At 44.7% G+C, this 22,420-nt stretch overlaps 1 protein-coding gene across 1 annotated transcript in view; it reads left to right on the top strand.

Annotated features, from left to right (window-relative positions):
- Positions 1-21,034, top strand: part of creb5b (cAMP responsive element binding protein 5b) — a 72,771-nt gene extending 51,737 nt beyond the window's left edge. The window contains exons 8-11 of the mRNA XM_062991660.1: positions 16,203-16,520; positions 18,836-19,066; positions 19,981-20,089; positions 20,224-21,034. Coding sequence (XP_062847730.1) covers positions 16,203-16,520; positions 18,836-19,066; positions 19,981-20,089; positions 20,224-20,348 — 783 coding nt within the window. The 3' untranslated portion in view covers positions 20,349-21,034. The remainder of the gene's footprint in view (positions 1-16,202; positions 16,521-18,835; positions 19,067-19,980; positions 20,090-20,223) is intronic.
- Positions 21,035-22,420: the final 1,386 nt, after the last annotated feature.

Genomic DNA, 22,420 nt, shown 5'->3' with positions numbered 1-22,420 from the left:
AGTGTGTGTGTGTGTGTGTGGGTGCACGTGTGTGTGTGTGTGTGTGTGTGTGTGTGTGTGTGTTTACGTCGGTGGTATAAGGGATTGTTTTGTGTTTGAGAAATCTGAGCAGAGAGGAGAAATGCTGCAGGGGACACGCCACACACGTGACATCACGCACGGCTAACACGCTACATGCAACAGCTGTTCATTAGTATGAGGACACGTCCTAAACGTTATTACATCAAAAAATAGTGGAGAGAGTGACATTTTAAATTAGCTAAATCTGGGCGCCCCCTACCGGGCACAATTGCCACTAAAAAGTCTGCTGGGTGGGAAAAGACGGGACTAAAAAGAGGACGTGGTCTTTGATCCTGTGTAAGGACCCTGGTTAGTATCACAAGGCGCCTGTACAGAAGTGGAGGAACGTGAAGATCAGGGCGTGGCTCTCCGTGAGTGAGACTGACCTCACACACCGATCCACCGAAGTACGGGGGGATAAGAAGGGGTCGTATCGGAGGGAGGGCGTGTCAGGAGGATATATTTTCTTCAGTACGCCATCAGGGTCTCCAGCAGAGGAAGAAGAACTGGCTACGACTAAACTGGGAAGAAAGGCAAAATTGACGTACATTTTTTACGTTAGTGTTTGTTTGTAGGAGGATATTTGATTCCTCTATGACGGAATTTAGTCGTATCCGATTCCCCGATCATATTTCCTCTCTACTGCTGCAGACCTCCACTCCTGACCGAGGAGGGTCGTGACAAACACACGCCCCCTCCGACACGTGTGCAGCACCGACCGCTTCTTTTCACCTGCACCAGGGTTCACACGGAGATCCGTATCGCGCACAGAGAGTCACGCACTGCTCTCCGTTATCCCCCGTCTCTGTACAGCACATTGATCAGCCAGCAGAGGGCGTAACTGCAGCTGTTATGAGGACCAGACGATAGTTGTCCGCATAGGTGCCCAGCCACTCACTCGAATCGTGAGTGTGAGATGAGGAAGCATAACAGAACAGCACACCCACCATAGGTGTCTAGCATTTAGGCATGCACTGTTCTCTTGGTGAAACACTCGGCGGTTCAGCTTCTGCAGTCCTGTTAACTTTCCCCCCGTAATCGAATTTAAAGATCCATGTTTGGATGTAATAGCCGTAGGGATTCCTCATCTGTGCTGCGATTACGGCCTCTGCTGGCTGGTTGAGGTACTACACAAAGATGGTGAATTACAGAGATCGGTGCTGCACACGTGTGTTAGTCAGCAGAGGACAGCAGCGGTAGAGGTGAATTACGATGGGGGAATTGGATATGACTAGATTATGAAGCCAGTATTTCTTCTTAAATGTACGGTGCTGCGCTGCGGAACGTTCTGGATGTTCTGGTCCGGTCCCCGGCGGGGTCGTGCTGTAGCTACGTCAGTAACGTGAGTGACGGCATGTTTACGTTTCATGCGGTCGTCGGTGCCGCGTGTTCCTCCGCCGGTCCGAGGGCGGGCGGGCGGGGCCGCCGTGCCGGGTGACATGGTTCTTGGCCGGCGGTAAATGTTCTCCTCTTTACTCGGAGACGGAGAACGAACCCGACTTATAGAAGCTCGGCGCTGAGTGATGTAAACGATCCCAACGCTTCAGGCTCATACGGTCACACTGGGGCTGAACGTAAAGCCGCTCTGATGTACCACAACTGTGGGAATTTGTGCACATCTGGAAGCTTTCTACTGAAACTGCACGTTACACGTCTTATTTACAGCACGGACGTATCCAATTCCCCGATCGTACTGATACAGACCTCTGTGCAGCACCGCCCGCTTCTATTCACCTGCACCAGGGTTCATACGGAGATCCGTATCACGTACAGAGTCACTCACTGATCTCCGTTATCCCCCGACTGACCAGAACATTCACATCAGTTTTTCTCCTAATTTGGTCGTATCCAATTCCCTGTATTTCTAAGGACCGAGGAGGGTCATGACTTGCACACGCCCCCTCCGATACGTGATGTGGTTGTAATTGTGGTTGTAATTGTGACTGTAATTGTGATTGTAACTGTGGTAGTAGTTATGATTGTTTTTGTAATTGTTTTTGTAATTAATTATTTAATTAACAAATTAATTTTGTGATTGTAATAGTGATTGTATTTGTGACTGTAATTGTGATTGTAGTTGTAGTTGTGATAGTGATTGTAATTGTGGTTGTAATGGTGGGTGTGATTGTAATTATGGTTGTGACTAATTGTGATTGTAATTGTAGTAGTAGTTATGATTGTAATTGTGGGTGTGGTAATTTTGGTTGTAGTTATGATTGTGATTGTAATTGTGATTGTGGTTGTAATTGTGATTGTAATTGTGGTTATAATTGTGGGTGTGATTGTAATTGTGGTTGTAGTTATGATTGTAATTGTGGGTGTGATTGTAATTGTGGTTGTAGTTATGATTGTGATTGTAATTGTGATTGTAATTGAACTTTTTTGGAGTGTTACAGGGATCAAATTCCAAACGTGTTTCTTTTTACAACCTACCATGAAGTTGATCAGTGAAACATTGGAAATCTTTCATTTCTATTTTTATCAGTTAAGTAAAGATCAATAGAATTAATTCATCACAGATTTTACTGTTTTACTAACCGTCCCAACTTTTTTTGGAAACGTGTTTTTTCAGTAATGCAGTAATCTGAGCTGAAAGTCTTTGTACGTTTTGATTCTGCCGGGTGATGGAGTATCTCTGCGCTGACGTTAGACAGGCCGGCCGCGTTGAGTTTGGCGGTGCGGCGGCGGCGGCGCCCGTGGCCAGGTGCCAGGGCGTGTGTGTGTGTGTGTGCGCGCCAGTACGTGCTGAGTGAGGCTGTAATTCCAGAGGTTTGGAAGCAGCATCTGTATGAATGGTGGCATTGTGGGAGGATGATGTCATTAGAGAGCCGTGAGCTCAGGCGCAGCTGAAACCTGTACGCGTCTCCGCCGGCAACCAACTCACCGTTAAATACGAGCGGCGTGGAGACGGAATCATGTGGTTCAGCCAGATGTACAGTGCCTTGCAAAAGTATTCGGCCCCCTTGAACTTTTCAACCTTTTGCCACATTTCAGGCTTCAAACATAACGATATGAAATTGTAATTTTTTGTGAAGAATCAACAACAAGTGGGACACAATCGTGAAGTGGAACGAAATTTATTGGATATTTTAAACTTTTTTTAGAAATAAAAAACTGAAAAGTGGGGCGTGCAATATTATTCGGCCCCTTTACTTTCAGTGCAGCAAACTCACTCCAGAAGTTCAGTGAGGATCTCTGAATGATCCAATGTTGACCTAAATGACTGATGGTGATAAATAGAATCCACCTGTGTGTAATCAAGTCTCCGTATAAATGCACCTGCTCTGTGATAGTCTCAGAGTTCTGTTTAAAGCGCAGAGAGCATCATGAAGACCAAGGAACACACCAGGCAGGTCCGAGATACTGTTGTGGAGAAGTTTAAAGCCGGATTTGGATACAAAAAGATTTCCCAAGCTTTAAACATCTCAAGGAGCACTGTGCAAGCGATCATATTGAAATGGAAGGAGTATCAGACCACTGCAAATCTACCAAGACCCGGCCGTCCCTCTAAACTTTCAGCTCAAACAAGGAGAAGACTGATCAGAGATGCAGCCAAGAGGCCCATGATCACTCTGAATGAACTGCAGAGATCTACAGCTGAGGTGGGAGACTCTGTCCATAGGACACAATCAGTCGTACACTGCACAAATCTGGCCTTTATGGAAGAGTGGCAAGAAGAAAGCCATTTCTCAAAGATATCTATAAAAAGTCACCTGGGAGACACACCAAACATGTGGAAGAAGGTGCTCTGGTCAGATGAAACCAAAATCGAACTTTTTGGCCACAATGCAAAACGTTATGTTTGGCGTAAAAGCAACACAGCTCATCACCCTGAACACACCATCCCCACTGTCAAACATGGTGGTGGCAGCATCATGGTTTGGGCCTGCTTTTCTTCAGCAGGGACAGGGAAGATGGTTAAAATTGATGGGAAGATGGATGGAGCCAAATACAGGACCATTCTGGAAGAAAACCTGTTGCAGTCTGCAAAAGACCTGAGACTGGGACGGTGATTTATCTTCCAACGAGACAATGATCCAAAACATAAAGCAAAATCTACAATGGAATGGTTCACAAATAAACGTATCCAGGTGTTAGAATGGCCAAATCAAAGTCCAGACCTGAATCCCATCGAGAATCTGTGGAAAGAGCTGAAAACTGCTGTTCACAAACGCTCTCCATCCAACCTCACTGAGCTCGAGCTGTTTTGCAAGGAAGAATGGGCAAAAATTTCAGTCTCTCGATGTGCAAAACTGATAGAGACATACCCCAAGCGACTTGCAGCTGTAATCGCAGCAAAAGGTGGAGCTACAAAGTATTAACGCAAGGGGGCTGAATAATATTGCACGCCCCACTTTTCAGTTTTTTATTTCTAAAAAAAGTTTAAAATATCTAATAAATTTCGTTCCACTTCACGATTGTGTCCCACTTGTTGTTGATTCTTCACAAAAAATTACAATTTCATATCGTTATGTTTGAAGCCTGAAATGTGGCAAAAGGTTGAAAAGTTCAAGGGGGCCGAATACTTTTGCAAGGCACTGTATAGCTAACAGTTTAGGGAAGGTCCTTTCCCAGTGTGTTCCAGCATGACTGAGTCCCTGTGATTGTAATTGTGGTTGTAACTGTGATTGAGATTGTAACTGTGGTTGTAATTGTGTTTGTGATTGTGTTTGTGATTGTGGTTGTAACTGTGGTTGTAACTGTGATTGTAATTGTGGTTGTAACTGTGGATGTAATTGTGGTGGTAATTGTGGTTGTAACTGTGATTGTAATTGTGGTTGTAACTGTGGATGTAATTGTGGTGGTAATTGTGATTGTGGTTGTAATTGTGGTGGTAATTGTGATTGTAACTGTGGTTGTAATTGTGATTGTGGTTGTAATTGTGATTGTAATTGTGATTGTGGTTGTAATTGTGGTGGTAATTGTGATTGTAACTGTGGTTGTAACTGTGATTGTAACTGTGGTTGTAACTGTGGTTGTGATTGTGGTTGTAAATGTGATTGTGGTTGTAACTGTGGTTGTAACTGTGATTGTAATTGTGGTTGTAACTGTGATTGTAATTGTGGTTGTAACTGTGGATGTAATTGTGGTGGTAATTGTGATTGTGGTTGTAATTGTGGTGGTAATTGTGATTGTAACTGTGGTTGTAATTGTGATTGTGGTTGTAATTGTGATTGTAATTGTGATTGTGGTTGTAATTGTGGTGGTAATTGTGATTGTAACTGTGGTTGTAACTGTGATTGTAACTGTGGTTGTAACTGTGGTTGTGATTGTGGTTGTAAATGTGATTGTGGTTGTAATTGTGGTTGTAACTGTGATTGTAACTGTGGTTGTAATTGTGATTGTGGTTGTAATTGTGGTGGTAATTGTGATTGTAACTGTGATTGTAACTGTGGTTGTAACTGTGGTTGTGATTGTGGTTGTGATGAAGCGCTGGACGTGTGTGCGTGTGTATAAAGAGTCGCAGTGATTCCAGCTGGTTACCCTCAGTTAGTCCCGGCGCTCTGTGTGTTTATACTTTGGTAACTGAGCCTGATTAGGTCTCTCCTGCCGCGCCCACCCCGAGGCTCCGGCTTTATTATTATTATTACTTTTTTTGGGGACGAGGGGAGAGAAAACGGTTTTCTGAAGCTTTTCCACCGAGAACCGTTTATTCAGCTAACGGAGGTCCATGTCTCCACCTCATGGATCAGTGGACCCGGGCATACGGCCGGTCCTGCCGTAGGACACAGTGCTTTAAACAACTCACATATGATTTAGGGTGGGGGATGTCTAGGATCAACAACAGCTCAGCACATAAGCATCGCTAAGTTCCGATCTGCACCTGAAAGCGACGTCAGGTTGGGAATAGTTTATCAGGAGCTTTTTGGGCAGGACCGACACACCTTTAAATTTTCATGACTTAGAATTTTTGACGCCGTGCTGTTATTAAATTTGATCCCAGTTTAGTCATAGCCAGTTCCTCTTCCTCTGCTGGAGACCTTGATGGTGTACGAGGAGGGTATATTCTCCTGACACGCCCTCCCTCAGACGCGTGCACGCTCCTCTGACCCCTTCTTATCCCCCCTGTACTTCTGTGGATCGGTGCGTGAGGTCGGTCCCACACATGGAGAGTCACGCGCTGATCTCCACGTTCCTCCACTTCTGTACAGGTGCCTCAGTCTACTAACCAGGGTCCCACTTTTTAGTCCCTGCCAACTGTGCCTGCTAGGGGCGCCCAGCTGACCGGTAGCAGAGCTGAGATTTGAACTCGGACGGTTGTCCCGCTGCACCACCTGAGCACGTGTGATCTTTTCTGCAACCACTCTTCTGTTTCTGAGAAGCTTCTTAGAAGACTCTGAAGTGAGTCTGTGTGTGGGAATTTGTGCCCGCATTTGTATGGCTGGGCACTGATCGATCAGTCGGTGTTCCGGTTCATCCCAGAGCTGTTGAGTGGGGCTGAGGTCAGGGTCTCTGTGCAGGATGCTGGAGGTTCTTGGTTCTTTGATCTCTTTGATCTGTATCATTTTTAGCTCTTTATTAGAGTAACCGGGTCGATTTTACCTGTTTTTTAACTACAAAACAAACACGTTCGGTTCTAAAAACCCTCCCTGGCACTCGTAGCGTGGCACACAGCCTGGCTAAAGTGGTACCAGATTTTTTGTGCCCCCCGCTCCCCCTCCTCCAGTAAAAAGCTCTCCCATATGAAATCAGTTAAGTGGTTCCCAGCTCACAGCTGCTGGCAGAGCTCGGCTAAGTGGGGTGGTGATGGTGGGGTGTGGGGAGCGGGGGCTCGTAAAATGAGCTAATGGGTGTGGCGGGGGTACGCTCGCTGGGTACACCACTGCTGAAACTGAGAGGGTTTGGGGCGATCAGGGTCCAGATGGGCGTTTCATACTCAAGAGTCCATTAAGAGACAGGAAGTGGTGGCAGGAAAGCCAAGGCTCGGTTATGGGTACGTAGTCCAGTCCAGTCCAAGTCCAGTCTGGGTCCTAAAGATTCGGGATGGGTGGAAGGTCAGGATCTGAAAATTATAATTTAAAATATAAAACATAGAGCGTAATAACAGAAGAAGATTCAGGCAAACATTTAGGACGTTTGTGGTGAAATTCGTACAAAATAAATTTATTGGTGCAGAATAATAGCAATAATAAATAATATAAATAATAATAATAATAATAAAAAAATAAATAAAAATAATAATAATAATAATAGCAATATTAATAACAATAATATTATTAATAATAATAATAGCAATAATAATAACAATAATAATAATAATAATTAATAATAATAATAATTATTATTATTATAATAATTAATAATAATAATAATAAAAATAATTAATAATAATAATAGCACTAATAATAAAAATAAAAATAATAATAATATTAGTAATAACAATAATTATAATAATAATAATAACATTAATAGTAGCAATAATAATAATAATAATAATAATAATAATATAATAGCAATAAAATAATAATAATAAAATAATAATAATGATAATAATAGCAATAATAATAATATAATAATAATAATAATAATAATAATAATAATATAATAATAATAACACTAAAAATAATAATATCATAATATCATAATAATAATAATATTATAATAATAATAATGAACAGGAAAATAAAGGAAGGTGGTGAAAACACCTGTGGTTGGCACAGTGGTGCAGTGGGAGTTTCCTCCGGGAGCTCCGATTTCCTCCCATAGTACAAAGACATGCAGTCAGGTTAATTGGAGATACTGTGTGTGTGTGTGTGTGTGTGTGTGTGTGTGTGTGTGTGTGTGATGGATTGGTATTGAATTGGTAGCAGATCAGAGAGTGATGTGCAGTAACAGGTATTAGGTTATGGGATAAATGATCACACACACACACACACACACACACACACACACACACACACACCCGCTCCACTTCTACCCACCGTCTCCTGCTGACCTCATCTAGTCTGATTTATTCCTGAAGCAGTGGGCGTGGCGCTTTCTCTCTTTTATTGATATGAAGTCTTTCCTTTCATTCCTCTGAACCCGAGCCCTCATCCCAAACCACCCACCGCACCCCAACACACTCACCACACCCCAAACTACTCACCACACCCCCATTTTATATATATATACAGTATATATATACAGTATATATATATATATATGCTATTATAAAACCAATTACAATTCTGCACCAGGGTTCATACGGAGATCTGTATCGTGCACAGAGAGTCACGCACTGATCTCCATCATCCCCCGTCTCTGTGCAACACCATCGATCAGCCAGCAGAGGGCGTACCTGCAGCAGATATGAGGAATCCCTACGATCCTCCCTCCCTCAGATGAGGCAATCGTAGAATTAAGTCGGGTGGCGCACTAGGGTTCGAATCTCAGCGGTGCTATCAACCGGTCGGGCATCTGCATGGACATGTGAAGGCAGGGGAGGTGTTCTTAAAACCAGCATTTATCTCAGAGAAGGAGAGCAGGGGATGGAAGCCGCCGTGTCCTCACAGGCCTCCACCTGCGGCGGGATAATGAGTGTTTTAGCGGCGGGCGTCCAGGCGAGAGCGGGACTGTTATTACGGGCTCAGGCGGCTGCTGCTTCAGGTCTGCGCGATTAGCACAGTCAGCTCGTCCTGCTTTAATGTCTGCTGCACCTCATCATCACGCCTGATGAGGCTACGCCATACGCTCCCACCGCGCCGGCCTGCGCTCACCGCTAACGTCATACGGGATTTAAGCGGGTGTCGGACGCACCGGATATAATGGCAGATGTCCGAGAGAGCCGAGCATTAACGGGACGAGTCGGAAGGGAGACGCGGCGCTGAGGAACGGGACCTTATTATTTTTTATTCTTATTTTTGGACATGGGAACGGATTTGTGTTGCTGTTTGGTTTTGGATTCCTCATCGTGAAAATTCATTTCGATGGAACCTGGACGTGATCGTTGGTTGTAAACGAGAAGCGGGTAGGACGAAATTTACTGCTGATCTCAGTTATAGAAAAAAGCCATAACATTAAAACCACCTCCTTGTTTCTACACTCACTGTCCATGTTATCAGCTCCACTTACCATATAGAAGCACTTTGTAGTTCTACAATTACTGACTGTAGTCCATCTGTTTCTCTACATGCTTTGTTACCCCCTTTCACCCTGTTCTTCAATGGTCAGGACCCCCACAGAGCAGGTATTATTTAGGTGGTGGATCATTCTCAGCTCTGCAGTGACACTGACATGGTGGTGGTGTGTTAGTGTGTGTTGTGCTGGTATGAGTGGATCAGACACAGCAGCGCTGCTGGACTGAGAATAGTCCACCAACCGAAAATATCCAGCCAACAGTGCCCCGTGGGCAGCGTCCTGTGACCACTGATGAAGGACTAGAAGATGACCGATTCGTCTCGACTAGGTATTAGGTACCATTACACAGCCACTGTTGGACCCCTGAGCGAGGCCCTTCACCCTTGATTGCTTGAATTGTATTCAGTGATGATTGTAAGTTATTTTGGATAAAATGTAAATGCAGACCCTCCATCATTTCGGGTTCTCTCCAGCATTAGTCTTTGTTTTTTATGCCGAACTTGCCAAAAAGTGATCATGACTGGATAAGCGGGTGAGTCAGTGGGTCGTCGTTGGATCCTCCAGCAGGAACGACAGGACCAGGATTCAAAACACAAGTCGTTTACTGGTTTACTGGGAACAGAATCGAGCTCAGCGCCCTGATTTAAACCCTATAACAGCTGGAGGGGGCAAGAGGGCAATCAAGAGAGTATCTGTAAGATATTATAGGAGAAGACTTGGTGCTGGTTTATTGGTGAAACGAGGTCGTGTTATAAATATTAAATAATTATTAATTTTTAAATGTGTAAGACATTTTCTTATGCCTTTTCGACCCTTTTTCATGATGTATGGAGTGTGTATCGTGATCTGTGTGTGTAACACAATGTAAACACTGCGCGGCGTGTGCCTGTCCGCCTGGTACAGTTCTCTGTGGCGTGCGCTCTTATCCGACCCCTGGGGGCCCCGCCCCGGCTCCGGAGCGGTTGCTTGATTGCATTAGCATACTGACAGCATCCGAGGATAAAAGAGAGGAGCTGCGGTACCCGCTACACCCCTCCCCCCTCGAGAGGCGCTCTCGCCGGCGCTGGCCTGGTGCTCGTCAGTCCGGCGGGGCCCCCGGATGGTGACATTCCATCGCGTGGGAAACGCGGGGACCCTACGGTGTGGCTGATGGACAGTGAGATAGGTGCACAGCTGCACGGTTGCTAGCCTGCCGCCGGTCGATGGGTGGTCCGCTCAGTCAGCGTTGTTTTCCTGCCCTTTGACCCCAATATATGTCAGGCGGGCGGGAGGACGGATGGCGCTGCCTCGGCTTTCGGTGCTTCTGACACACTCCAGCGTCTCTTATGTTTTGAAAGCGGATGGACACGATACGCAGGGCCTCAAGTTCTGACGTTAAACGCCGGCGTGAATCGGTTAGCGTCACTCAATCACTGAACGTAAGAGACATTATACAGACGTGTCGATCACTTTTAAGCATCGGTTTAATAATAATAATAATTATTATAATAATAATAATAATAATAATAATAAGCAATTTTCCGTGCACAAGTAAGCTTTATGAACACCAAGACCCATGAGACCACGATGAAAACATGAGGGAGGGCGTGTCAGGAGAATAAACCCTCCTTGTACACCTTGTACATCGGGGTCTCCAGCAGAGGAAGAGGAACTGGCTACAACTAAATTGGGAGAAAAAGGGAGAAAATGCAGAAATAAACGAGTGTGAAGAGATCTAATCTATCAGTCCAGCTGGTTTACATCAGAGCGCGGCATCATTTACCCGTCCTCCTCCTCCTCCACTATCACTCCCACTCTCGCAGGAAGAGCCCAAACAAAGTCGAGTTCATGTCGTATCAGAGCTGAAATACTTCAGTACTGAGCTACGCTTCGTTTCGGGTCTTCGTTTCCATTACAGATGATTTACAAGGTTCTTCAAAAAGTTTCCGCACTTTTTTTAAACTTTATTTATTAAGAATGTAAAAACAAAATCCATCAGTTTTCTACATCGTCGCTTTCCGGTGTATTTTCCAGCATCGTACCAACTTTTTAATGCTGTCAGCAATGCTCGTAGCCACTGATGCCCCGCTGCTTTCATATCATCATCATCACATGGAAATCTTCTTCCCCTTAAAGCTTCTTCCAGCCTCCAAAATCAGATGGAGCTAAATCAGGACTATAAGCGTCTCTCAGACACGAGTGATTACTACAGAACAGAACCAAACAGAACAGAACCAAACAAAACAGAACAGAACAGAACAAAACCAAACAGAACACAACCAAACCAAACAGAACCAAACAAAACAGAACAGAACCAACCAGAACAGAACCAAACAGAACAGAACCAAACAGAAAACAGAACAACACAAAACAGAACCAAACAGAACAGCACCAAACAGAACCAAACCAAACAGAAAACAGAACAAAACCAAACAGAACAGAACAGAACAAAACCAAGCAGAACAGAACCAAACAAAACAGAACCAAACAGAACCAAACAAAACAGAATAGAACCAACCAGAACAGAACCAAACACAAAACAGAACCAAACATAACAGAACCAAACAGAGAAGAAAACAGAACCAAACACAAAACAGAACCAAACATAACAGAACCAAACAGAGAAGAAAACAGAACCAAACATAACAGAACCAAACAGAGAAGAAAACAGAACCAAACATAACAGAACCAAACAGAGAAGAAAACAGAACCAAACAGAACAGAACCAAACAGAGAACAAAACAGAACCAAAGAGCAGAACCAAAGAGCAGAACCAAACAAAACAGAACAGAACCAAACAGAGAACAAAACAGAACCAAAGAGCAGAACCAAAGAGCAGAACCAAACAAAACAGAACAGAACCAAACAAAACAGAACAGAACAGAACAGTCGGTGTGCTCTCAGTGCAAGTCCCAAACCCAGATAGAAATAGGAGTGAATAAAACTGTGCCTGATATGTGGCAACATTGCATCAGAGCATAAGGTCATGGGTTTGATTCCCATGTTCTCCCTGTGTCTGTGTGGGTTTCCACTGGTGCAGCAGGATATACTGCTAGAGCACAAGCGCTGTCAGGAGAATATACCCTCCTCGTACACCATCAGGGTCTCCAGCAGAAGAAGTGGCTATGATAAAGTTTCAGCCACGCCCATTACAAACTGCACAGATCATTATTATTAAATAAATTCTGTTCCTTCAGCTCAGTAGAACCCGAGTGCAGAGTGGCACCAGGAACAGACGTCATGTCACTGTTGCTATTTACCAAAATAAACCCACATCATTCGATGGTTTGATGCCCCGTGAAGGGAGCCGCCCAGTTCCAGCTCTTTCCATTCCCACGCATCTCCGAGCTGCCAACCACATCGCCGCCTCCACACGTAACCTAGCTCTGCTAGCTGCACGCCAACCTACCCGCCCATGAACCCGCACCAACCTACCCACCCATGTTTTACCCCAATTCATTCCTGAAGCGAAACGTCCAGCAGTGGAACATGCCAAGAACCTCTTTCTTTCAGTGAGCCTTCACTGCTGCTCACTGGATGTTTTTTCTATTTTATTTCTACATTTTCTTCCTTTTGCTCCCAGTTTAGTCATAGCCAGTTCCTCGTCTTCTGCTGGAAACCCCGATGGTGTACGAGGAGGGTAAATTCTCCTGACACGCCCTCCCTCCGATACGACCCCTTCTTATTCGCCTGTACTTCGGTGGATCAGCGTGTGAGGTCGGTCTCACACATGGAGAGTCACGCACTGATCTCCACGTTCCTCCACTTCTGTACAGGCGCCTCAGGCTACTAACCGCCCACTTTTTATTCCCGTCTTTTCCCGCCCAGCAGGCTAGTGGACGATTTTGTCTGCTGCACCGTCTGCACCCAGCCAACCTGTAGCAGAGCTGAGATTCGAACTCGGAGAGAGAGGTGGACTAGTGGAATATCTCGCTGTGCCACCTGGGCACCTTGGTATGATTTATATCCAGGCTTGGGACCTGCATTGAGATCGCACTGACAAGCAACCTACAATGTCTAGGCTGTTTCATCACCCCACCTTAGACATTACCCAATCACGTCCATGCAGATGCCTGACCGGTTGATAGTACACCTCAGATTCAAACCCTAGATCCCGAGATCTCAGCAGTAATGGGCTAGCCGTCCAGGGCAAACCCGGGCACCACCATGGAGTGTGTTGGACCCTCGAGCCCCCAGCATCTCATGGGTTCGATTCCCTTTCTGTGTGGAGTTTCCTCCAACAGTCCAAAGACGTTCAGTTAGGACAACTTGAGGTACTAGAAATGTGTGTGTGTGTGCCGTGATGCACTGGCGACCTGTCCGGGGTGTTTCCTGCCTTTCGGCCAATAGTAAGTCCCACTGCGACCCTGACCAGGATAACATGGTATTTAGACGTGGCTATAGTGGATCTGGCCCTGCGATGGACTGGCGCCCCGTCCAGGGTATTACCGTGTGCCTTGCGCCCATTGAAAAGCTGCGATAGGCTCCAGCACCCCCCGCGACCCTGATTGGATAACCGGTTAAGAAAGTGAGTGAGTGAGTGAGTATAGTGGATCTGGTCCTTAATAAGGAAGAAGGGACCGGGTTCGATTCCCTTCTTAAGGAGTTTGGCATGTTCTTCGTGTGTCTGTGTGGGTTTCGTCTGGGTGCTCCGGTTTCCTCCTACAGTACAAAGACCTGCAGTCTGTCAGTGTGTGTGTGTGTGTGTGTGTGAATCAGACCCACCAGTGAATCAGACCCACCACGACCCTGACCAGGATGAAGCGGTGGTAAAACATGAATGAATGAATGAATGAATGAATGATAATGCAACACAGTGTTTGGTGTCCCAACATTTTTTGATAAGCGGTAAACGCGCCTGTTTTTTATATTAAGGTCCCTTTAAGAGAAGCTTTACATTCCTGACTGATTCTTACGTCGTTCGTTTTTATTTGGCTGCTCCTTGTTTTTTTTTTAAAATAAAATAAATGCGCCGGTGCTGCTGAGATGGAAACGCCGTCCTCGCTCTAGACTCAACACACTCTAAAAATACTTTCTTTTTACTCTCCAGACCGAGTCTGAGAGGCTGAAGCGTCGTGTCCAGACGGAGCTGCGCTTTATTTTATTTTCATTGCGCCTCCGTTTGCTGTGGAGCGGATCACGGCGGCGGTCACGTCTTGGCAGCGCGCGACTGGACTCGCGGGTTTTGCTAACGGTCTCGGTGGTTACGCGGCTGCCCAGGAAAACAGCTCAGGGGTGAAGGGGGGCGCGGGCAGGTAAACACCCGCCGAACACAGGAACTCTGACTGAACCGAGTCCTCGGCGTGGGTCTCTGCTAAGCCATGGAGAGGAGACAGGAGGGGAGGTGGTCGATGCCCCCACAGGGAACTGATGTTGCCAGGATGAAGCTCTGAGAGCATGACGACAGATAACGGAACGCCGTTATCTGATAAAGCGTGTAAAGCGTAAAGCGACAGATAAAGCGTGTAAAGCAGAGTAGCGACACATTCTTGTTCTGTTTGTGGGTTTGAATCTCGGCTCCGCTAATGACCGGTCGGACGCCTACATGGACGATGATTGGTTGGTCCTTCATAGGGATTCCTCATAAGTGCTGCAGTTAAGACCTCTGCTGGCTGATGGATGGTGCTGCATAGAGATGGGGGATAATAGAAATCGGTGCCTGACTCTTTGATCCATGCACGATACAGATCTCCATATGAACCCACCTGGTGTAGGTGAAAAGAAGCGGTGGGTACTGCACACATGTTGAAGGGGGTGTGTGTGTTAGTCACTGCACTCTTTGGTCAGGAGTGGAGGTGGGTTTAGGGTTAGGGTTGAGGTTTAGGGTTAGGGTTGAGGTTAGGGTTTAGAGTTAGGGCTGACGTTTAGGGGTTAGGGATGACGTTTAGGGTTAGGGTTTAGGGTTAGGGTGATGGTTGAGGTTTAGGGTTAGGGTTTAGGGTTGAGATTAGGGTTGGGGTTATGGGTTAGTGTAGCGTTGAGGTTTGGGGTTAGGGTTGAGGTTTAGGGTTTCTGGTTAGGGTTACGGTTGGGGTTATGGGTTAGTGTAGAGTTGAGGTTTAGGGTTGAAGTTTAGGGTTAGGGTTTCTGGTTAGGGGTTAAGGTTATGGTTGAGGTTTAGGGTCAGAGTTGAGGTTTAGGATTAGGGTTGTGGTTTAGGGTTGAGATTAGGATTGGGGTTATGGGTTAGTGTAAAGTTGAGGTTTAGGATTGGGGTTAGGGTTGAGGTTTAGGGTTAGAGTTGAGTTTTAGGGTTAGGGTTAAGGTTTAGGGTTAGAGGTGAGGTTTAGGATTAGGGTTGTGGTTTAGGGTTGAGATTAGGATTGGGGTTATGGGTTAGTGTAGAGTTGAGGTTTAGGATTGGGGTTAGGGTTAAGGTTTAGGGTTAGAGGTGAGGTTTAGGGCTAGGGTTGAGGTTTAGGGTTAGGCAGGGTGAAAAGAAGCTTAGGGCAATCCAACCCTACTCAGAAACATTAGAACCTGTTGGATGGACAACCATTTCTGCAGCGGGGTGGCAAGATGGAAGCCACCAGTGAGCTAAAGTGAAAAATGTGACTGAATCTAAAGCACTATGCTACGTCCGCTGAATAACGTTCACTGCATCTCACTTGGCTCTACCATCCCTACTGTGAAACATGGTGGTGGTAGCATCATGTAGTCGGATTGATTCTTAGCAGCGGGTACGGTCGGATTGATTCTTAGCAGCGGGTACGGTGAGAATTGAGGGATGGATTAATGTCAATGACCCGAAGTATTCAGCCAAAACAACACCAGAGTTCTTCATGGGAAGTTTCTGGATGTCCTTATGTGGCCCAGACATAAACCCAAGCTTAAATTTGCAGAGACCTAAAGAGGGCGCTTCACAGACGACTGTCATGAATAAAGGGAAAAACCGCCTAAATCCAGACGTTCAAAGCTTATAGAGATGCAACTACTGATAAAATGGCTTTTTATTAAATAAGTATTAAATAAAATAAAGAGTTTTAATACTACTGTAATTGAGAGAGCACGGTACAATGAAAACGTCCCAACTTTTTTGGAACAGTGGGGTTTGTACGGCTCCATCTGACGTCCCTCTCCTGTTTATCTTCTTTCCTCCGTAGAGACTGAAAGCGGCTCTGGCTCACCATCCGGCTCCCGGTACCAACGGCACCATGAACACCATGGGTCACATGATGGACATGATGTCGTCCAGGCAGGAGCAGGGCGGCCACCATCACCTGCACTCCCACCCTCACCAGCACATGCAGGCCCCGCCCCATGGCTACCCGCAGCACCATGCCCACCACCACGGCCACGCCCAGACGGGCCACCACCACCCGCAGGGCCACGGGCACCACAACTCTCACCCGGGCCACATGCACCCTGCACACGGGCACCAGACGTCCCCTCACGCGCCCCTGCACTCCGCCGCTCCACAGGTACCATAATTACTTCTCATACTTACCACAGTTACTTCTGATGGGTTCATTGGTTTAGGGTTTTTGGTTTAGGGTTATGGTTTAAATGTTTAGGGTTATGGTTTAGGGTTGAGAGTAAGAGTTAAAGGTTGAGGTTTAGGGTTGAGGTTTAGTGTTAGGGTTACAGTTTAGGGTTAGGGTTGAGGTTTAGTGTTAGGGTTACAGTTTAGGGTTAGGGTTGAGGTTTAGGGTTAGGGCTGTGGTTTAGGGTTAGGTTTCAGGGTTAGGGTTAGAGTTGAGGTTTAGGGTTAAGGTTTAGGGTTAGAGTTGAGGTTAAGAGTTAGGGTTAAGGTTATGGTTTAGGGTTACGGGTTAAGGTTAGGGTTAGAGTTGAGGTTTAGGGTTATGGTTTAGAGTAAGGGGTATGGTTTAGGGTTAGAGTTGATGTTTGGGGTTAGGGTTAAGGTTAAGTTTTATTGTTAAGGGTTAAGGTTTAGGGTTAAGGGTTAGGGTTAAGGTTAAGGTTTAGGGTCATGGTTTAGGGTTACAGTTATAGTTTAAGGTAAAGGTTAACCCAATATACCAAACTAAAAGCGGGATTTTTAAATAAATAACAAAATAAAATAGTCAATAAATTATTCATCCCCAAACCGTCACCCTCTTCTTTCATCTCACTGACCTCAGATGGGTCACTGAGCCCCCGATTTTCAGGGTGATGGCGCCCTCAGGTGTCCAGCTCATCTCATTGTTACTAAAAAAATTTTTTATTGGGGTTATGTTCAGGGTTATGGTTTGTTGGGGTTATTGAGGTAATGTTGAGGTTTAGGGATACTGAGGTTGTGGTTAAGGTGAGTTCTAATTGTATTTTAGGGTTGTTTTAGTGATGTTATATATTGAGGAGGTGTTTGGGTTTTTTAGTGGGGTTAGGTTTATTGAGGTTATGTTAAGGGTTATTTTTGGTAAGATTATGTTTAGGGTTATGATTAGTGTTAGGTTTATTAAGGTTATGTTAAGGGTAATTTAAAAGTTAGTGAGGTTATGGTTACTAATGTTATGGTTTAGAGTTAGGTTTCAGAGTTAGGGGTTAGGTTTAGGGGTTATGTTAGGGTTTAGGGTTCAGGGTTGGGGTTTAGGGCTCAGGGTTAAGGGTTATGATTTAAGGTTATGGGTTAGGGTTATGGTTAGGGTTATATAGTTTGGTTTGGAAAACACGTCCAGCATCATGTTTTAAAGCTAAAAGTAAACAGCGAGGTAAAATCATTTAAATGAGCTGTTATCATACTTGTTAGCATATTTGGTTGGACTGACTTGGCTATTTTATGGGGTGAGAAAAACAGGTTCTTCCCTAAACTGTATCCACACAGGGAGGCATGTTTTTTTCTTTTATATACATGCTTTATACACCAGTAAGCAGTGGTGACGTTAGTAAAACTAAGATAAACGAGGCAGGACTTTAGCAGGTTTAGGGTTTAGGGTTGAGGGTTAGGGTTAGGGTTGAGGGTTAGGGTTGACTTGCTTTATACACCAGTAAGCAGTGGTGACGTTAGTAAAACTAAGATAAATGAGGAAGGACTTTAGCAGCAGCTCCTTTGTGGAATTTTCCGACTCGACATCTTTGTGATTCAGAATATCTTTAACTGTATTAATCCGAGGGGCGACGCCCCGTATCCACATCATCCATCACAGCCGCTGCATTTTCCAACACCCTCGTGCACCCTGCTGTGATCTAAAGGCTGCAGCTACCAGCCGCTGCCAAACACACGTCAAAGAGCTTTTTTAGTTGGGCGTGGTTCCCTACTAGCAGGAGGATAAGGCTGATTCTAAAACTGTTAGCCTGAGTGGACCTGGGCGTCGGAAAAACGGACTCAGACACCTCTTCATATGGATTACATTTTATTATTATTTTCATTATTATTGAATTTTAAATGAAATTAAATGAAATTATTATTATTACTATTATTATTGTTGTTGTTTTTTAATTTTAAATTATTATTATTATTATTATTATTATTATATAATTTTAAATTATTATTATTTTTATTATTATTATATAATTTTAAATTATTATTTTATTGTTATTATTATTATTAGTGTTATTTAATTTTAAATTATTATTATTATTATTTAATTTTAAATTATTATTATTTTCATTGTTATTTTAATTATTTTATTGTTAATTAGTGTTATTATTTTTACCAATAATATAATTTTTATAATAATAATAATAAATAATATTTGCCGGCTGCCTGATTGCCTGGCGGAGGATTACAGGAGTGCGGTGGCGGGTGACTGGTTCTGACAGGGGTTCGTGAGTGACCCGGTGTCGTGTTTTACAGCTCTCCCCGGCCGCGCAGCAGATGCAGCCCACGGCGACGCTCCAGTCGGGGCCTCCCGGGGCCGGGGGTCGGCGCAGGCGCGTGGTGGACGAGGACCCGGACGAGCGGCGGCGCAAGTTTCTGGAGAGGAACCGGGCAGCGGCCACGCGCTGCAGGCAGAAGAGGAAAGTGTGGGTGATGTCTCTGGAGAAGAAAGCAGAGGAGCTCACTCAGACCAACATGCAGCTACAGGTACAGTCGGCATCCCAATTCATCCACCTGCTTCCACTTTTCACCCTGTGGGTTCTGCTGAGCCCTGATGTGGCATGTTAACGAGATGTGGCGTGTTAACGAGGTGAGACGGCAGCTGAAGCTTCTGTAGAGATGAAGCAGGTGGAGTTCAGATAGTCCAGGGTGAGGGGAGGGGCGCGGGGTGAATCCATGGAACCAAACAGGACAGAGTACTGGGGGAGCAAAAAAATTTAACACTGTGGGACCTCAGATCACTGTTTACAGCCTCTGAGTTGAACAGCTGAACTGAACACAATCAAACCCAATATTCAGAATGTTCTCGTCATCCTGACCCATCACGTCTGTGTTCTGTACGATTCTGAGAAATTCATCCAAAATAATACATTTTAAAAAAAGGTTACAATAAAACCAAAATATTATTAATATTTATTAATATATATTTATTATTAATTATATTATTATTTTTTTTGTTTGTTTTGTTGTTTATTATATTTGTATTATTATTATTTATTAATATATTTGTATTATTAATTATTATGATTAGCATTATTATTATTGTGTATTAATAATACCTTTAAATTATTATTATTATTTTAATTATTAGCATTATTATTACTATTGTTTTATTGTTTTATTATTATTATTATTATTGTATTATTATTTTATTATTATTAATATTATTATTATTATTTTTTTTATTAATTATTATTATTATTGTTTTATTATTATTATTTTCTTATTATTTCATTATTATTATTATTACTGTTTTATTATTATCATATTATTATTATTATTTTGTTATCATTATTATTATTATTACTTTTATTATTATTATTTTTATTATTATTTTATTATCATTGTATCATTATTTTAGCATTAATTTATTATTATTATTATTATTTATTTGTTGACAGAACGAGGTGAGCCTGTTGAAGAATGAAGTGACGCAGCTGAAGCAGCTTCTGCTCACACACAAGGACTGTCCAATCAGCAACCTGCAGAAAGAGTCACAGGGTTACCTCAGTGAGTACACACACACACACACACACTCACACACACACACACTCACACACACACACACACTCACGTACACACTCACACACACTCACACACACTTACACACACTCACACACACTCACCCGTTCTCCGTGTTTCAGGTCCGGAGAGCAGTCCAGCAGGAAGTCCGACCCCCGTGAGCCAGCAGCAGGTCATCCAGCACAACACCATCACCACGTCCAGCACCCCCCCCAGTCACCGCACAGACATCAACCCCATCCACTAGAGACTCGGGCCCCACCCGGACACACGCGGCCCTGGGTTCGGCGGCAACTCTTCCACACGTGTCCGGCTCGGTGTTCAGTAACGATGGATTTCAGAGCGATCCGCTTCTCTGTGGGTGGCTGAATATTTTAATAACACAGTACGGTAGATGGAAGGTTCACGTCTCTCACTGTTGTCAGGTACTACTGCCTTCCTTCTGACGCGCCGCGCTCGGAGTGTTGCGGCGTTTTAATGCTTTTTAATCCTGAAACTTTAATGCCAAAAACAAACGCGTTTCTATCAGATCTGAACTTTTCTACTGAGGATTTTCTACTTTTTTTACTCCCCTGTTTTGGACTCTTGATTCTTGCTAAGCGATGAACTTTAAACTTTAACCCCCCCACGGTGTACGAAAAACAGTATATGGTCAAAAGTATTGGGACGCCCCTTCTAATTTCTGAATTCATCACCTGTTCCAGAATGCCTGCACCCCTGTGCTCGCTTTACATAAACTCCAGTGGGACCTCAGCCCCACTCAACAGCTCTGGGACGGACCGGAACACTGACTGAGGATCATCAGCCATACACATGCGGTCATATTTTGACTAAACGGGCACAAATTCCCACAGGCGCACTCCAAATACAAGAAGAGTGGCTGTTGTTCTAGCTGAAAAGTTCATTTTTGGAAACGTGAGGCGTCCGAATACTTTTGACCGTACAGAGTACGAACGTAGAGTTACGGGAGCATGTAGAAGGTGGATTGGCCCCCCATCTACCCCCACCCCACCCTGACGTGTACCAAATAATCTATATGGACAAAAGTATTGGGACGCTCATTCTAATGACTGAATTTATGTGTCTCAGCCAAAACAGTCACTAACAGGTGGAATAAACCAATCATATATAGGTAACAGTTTAGGCAAGGCCCCTCACCTGTTCCAGCATGACTGGAAGACCAAGACCCTGACCTCAGCCCCACTTAACAGCTCTGGGATGAACCGGAACACCGACTGAGGAACATCAGCCATACTCATGCAGTCATGTTTTGACTAAACGGGCACAAATTCCCACAGGCGCACTCCAAAGACGAGAAGAGTGGCTGTTGTTCTGTTTTTGGAAACAGGGGGCGCCTGAATACTTTTGGCCATATAGCGTACGACCCCACAGCCCCACTCACGCCGTGTTTCGTCGTATCCCGGCGGATCTCTGCGCGACATTCCAGAGCGGATTCCGAGCAGGTCCAGGTTTCGGAAATGCGTCGCCGCCGCGTTCCGTTCCAGCTCTCGACATTCCAATGTGAAGGCGCTCCTCTGGGTTTTTTATGTTTTGATTGTGTACCGAGTTCCTCTTACCTCAGGACTGAAAGATCAAAGACTCCAAGCTGCCCGCCGTAGCCCTGAGTAGCTAATTGTTAGCCGTCTCGCTTTAGCGCTTTCGCTCGGCCGTCGGCCTGTACGAGAATGTAGCGTGTTATTATTTCTGAATCTCACGACGTGCCTGAAATATTCGGAACTGTGTCGGTCATTAGTAGCGTCGTATTAAGACGTCGCCTTTCTGCCCCCTAGTGGTGAGACTGTTAATTTCACCGCGTTCTTCATCTCATTTTTTATTATTATTATGTTTATTATTATTCATTTTTTTGTAAGACTTGAGGCTGATTGCTTGGCTGTGTAGAATTTTCGGGACTCGCTTCGGCGTGGGTGGACGTCCTTCGGATCACGGAGGCCTCGCCCGGAGCACTTTGCCCCTTTTTCGGTTTTCCCGGGCGTCCGAAGGAACGTCCTCGCTTCTCGGTTCTGAGCTCCAAACCCTTCAGGACTTTGTTTGTGTCTTTTTCGTATCCGGCAACTGTTCGTCGTTGTCCTCATTTTTCCGAAGCGTGCCTCCGTGTCGAGTCGAGGCGCCGTGTAGCTTTCTATGCACTTTGAGGATGGAATAGCCATATCTCCGGTTCTCACACCAGCGAGAGGATAAACGCCGCTGCTGTCTTTTGTATGTCCCCGTAAAGTCCGAAATGTCCCCAGTAAAGCTGCGCTGAGTAGAATTTTTGTTGTAGATATTTCTATCCGGGCCTGGGACCTGCACTGAGAGTGT

This window comes from Trichomycterus rosablanca, chromosome 3 (genome assembly GCF_030014385.1).
Source record: "Trichomycterus rosablanca isolate fTriRos1 chromosome 3, fTriRos1.hap1, whole genome shotgun sequence".
NCBI lineage: Eukaryota > Metazoa > Chordata > Actinopteri > Siluriformes > Trichomycteridae > Trichomycterus > Trichomycterus rosablanca.
This window is presented reverse-complemented; position numbering and strand designations above follow the sequence as displayed.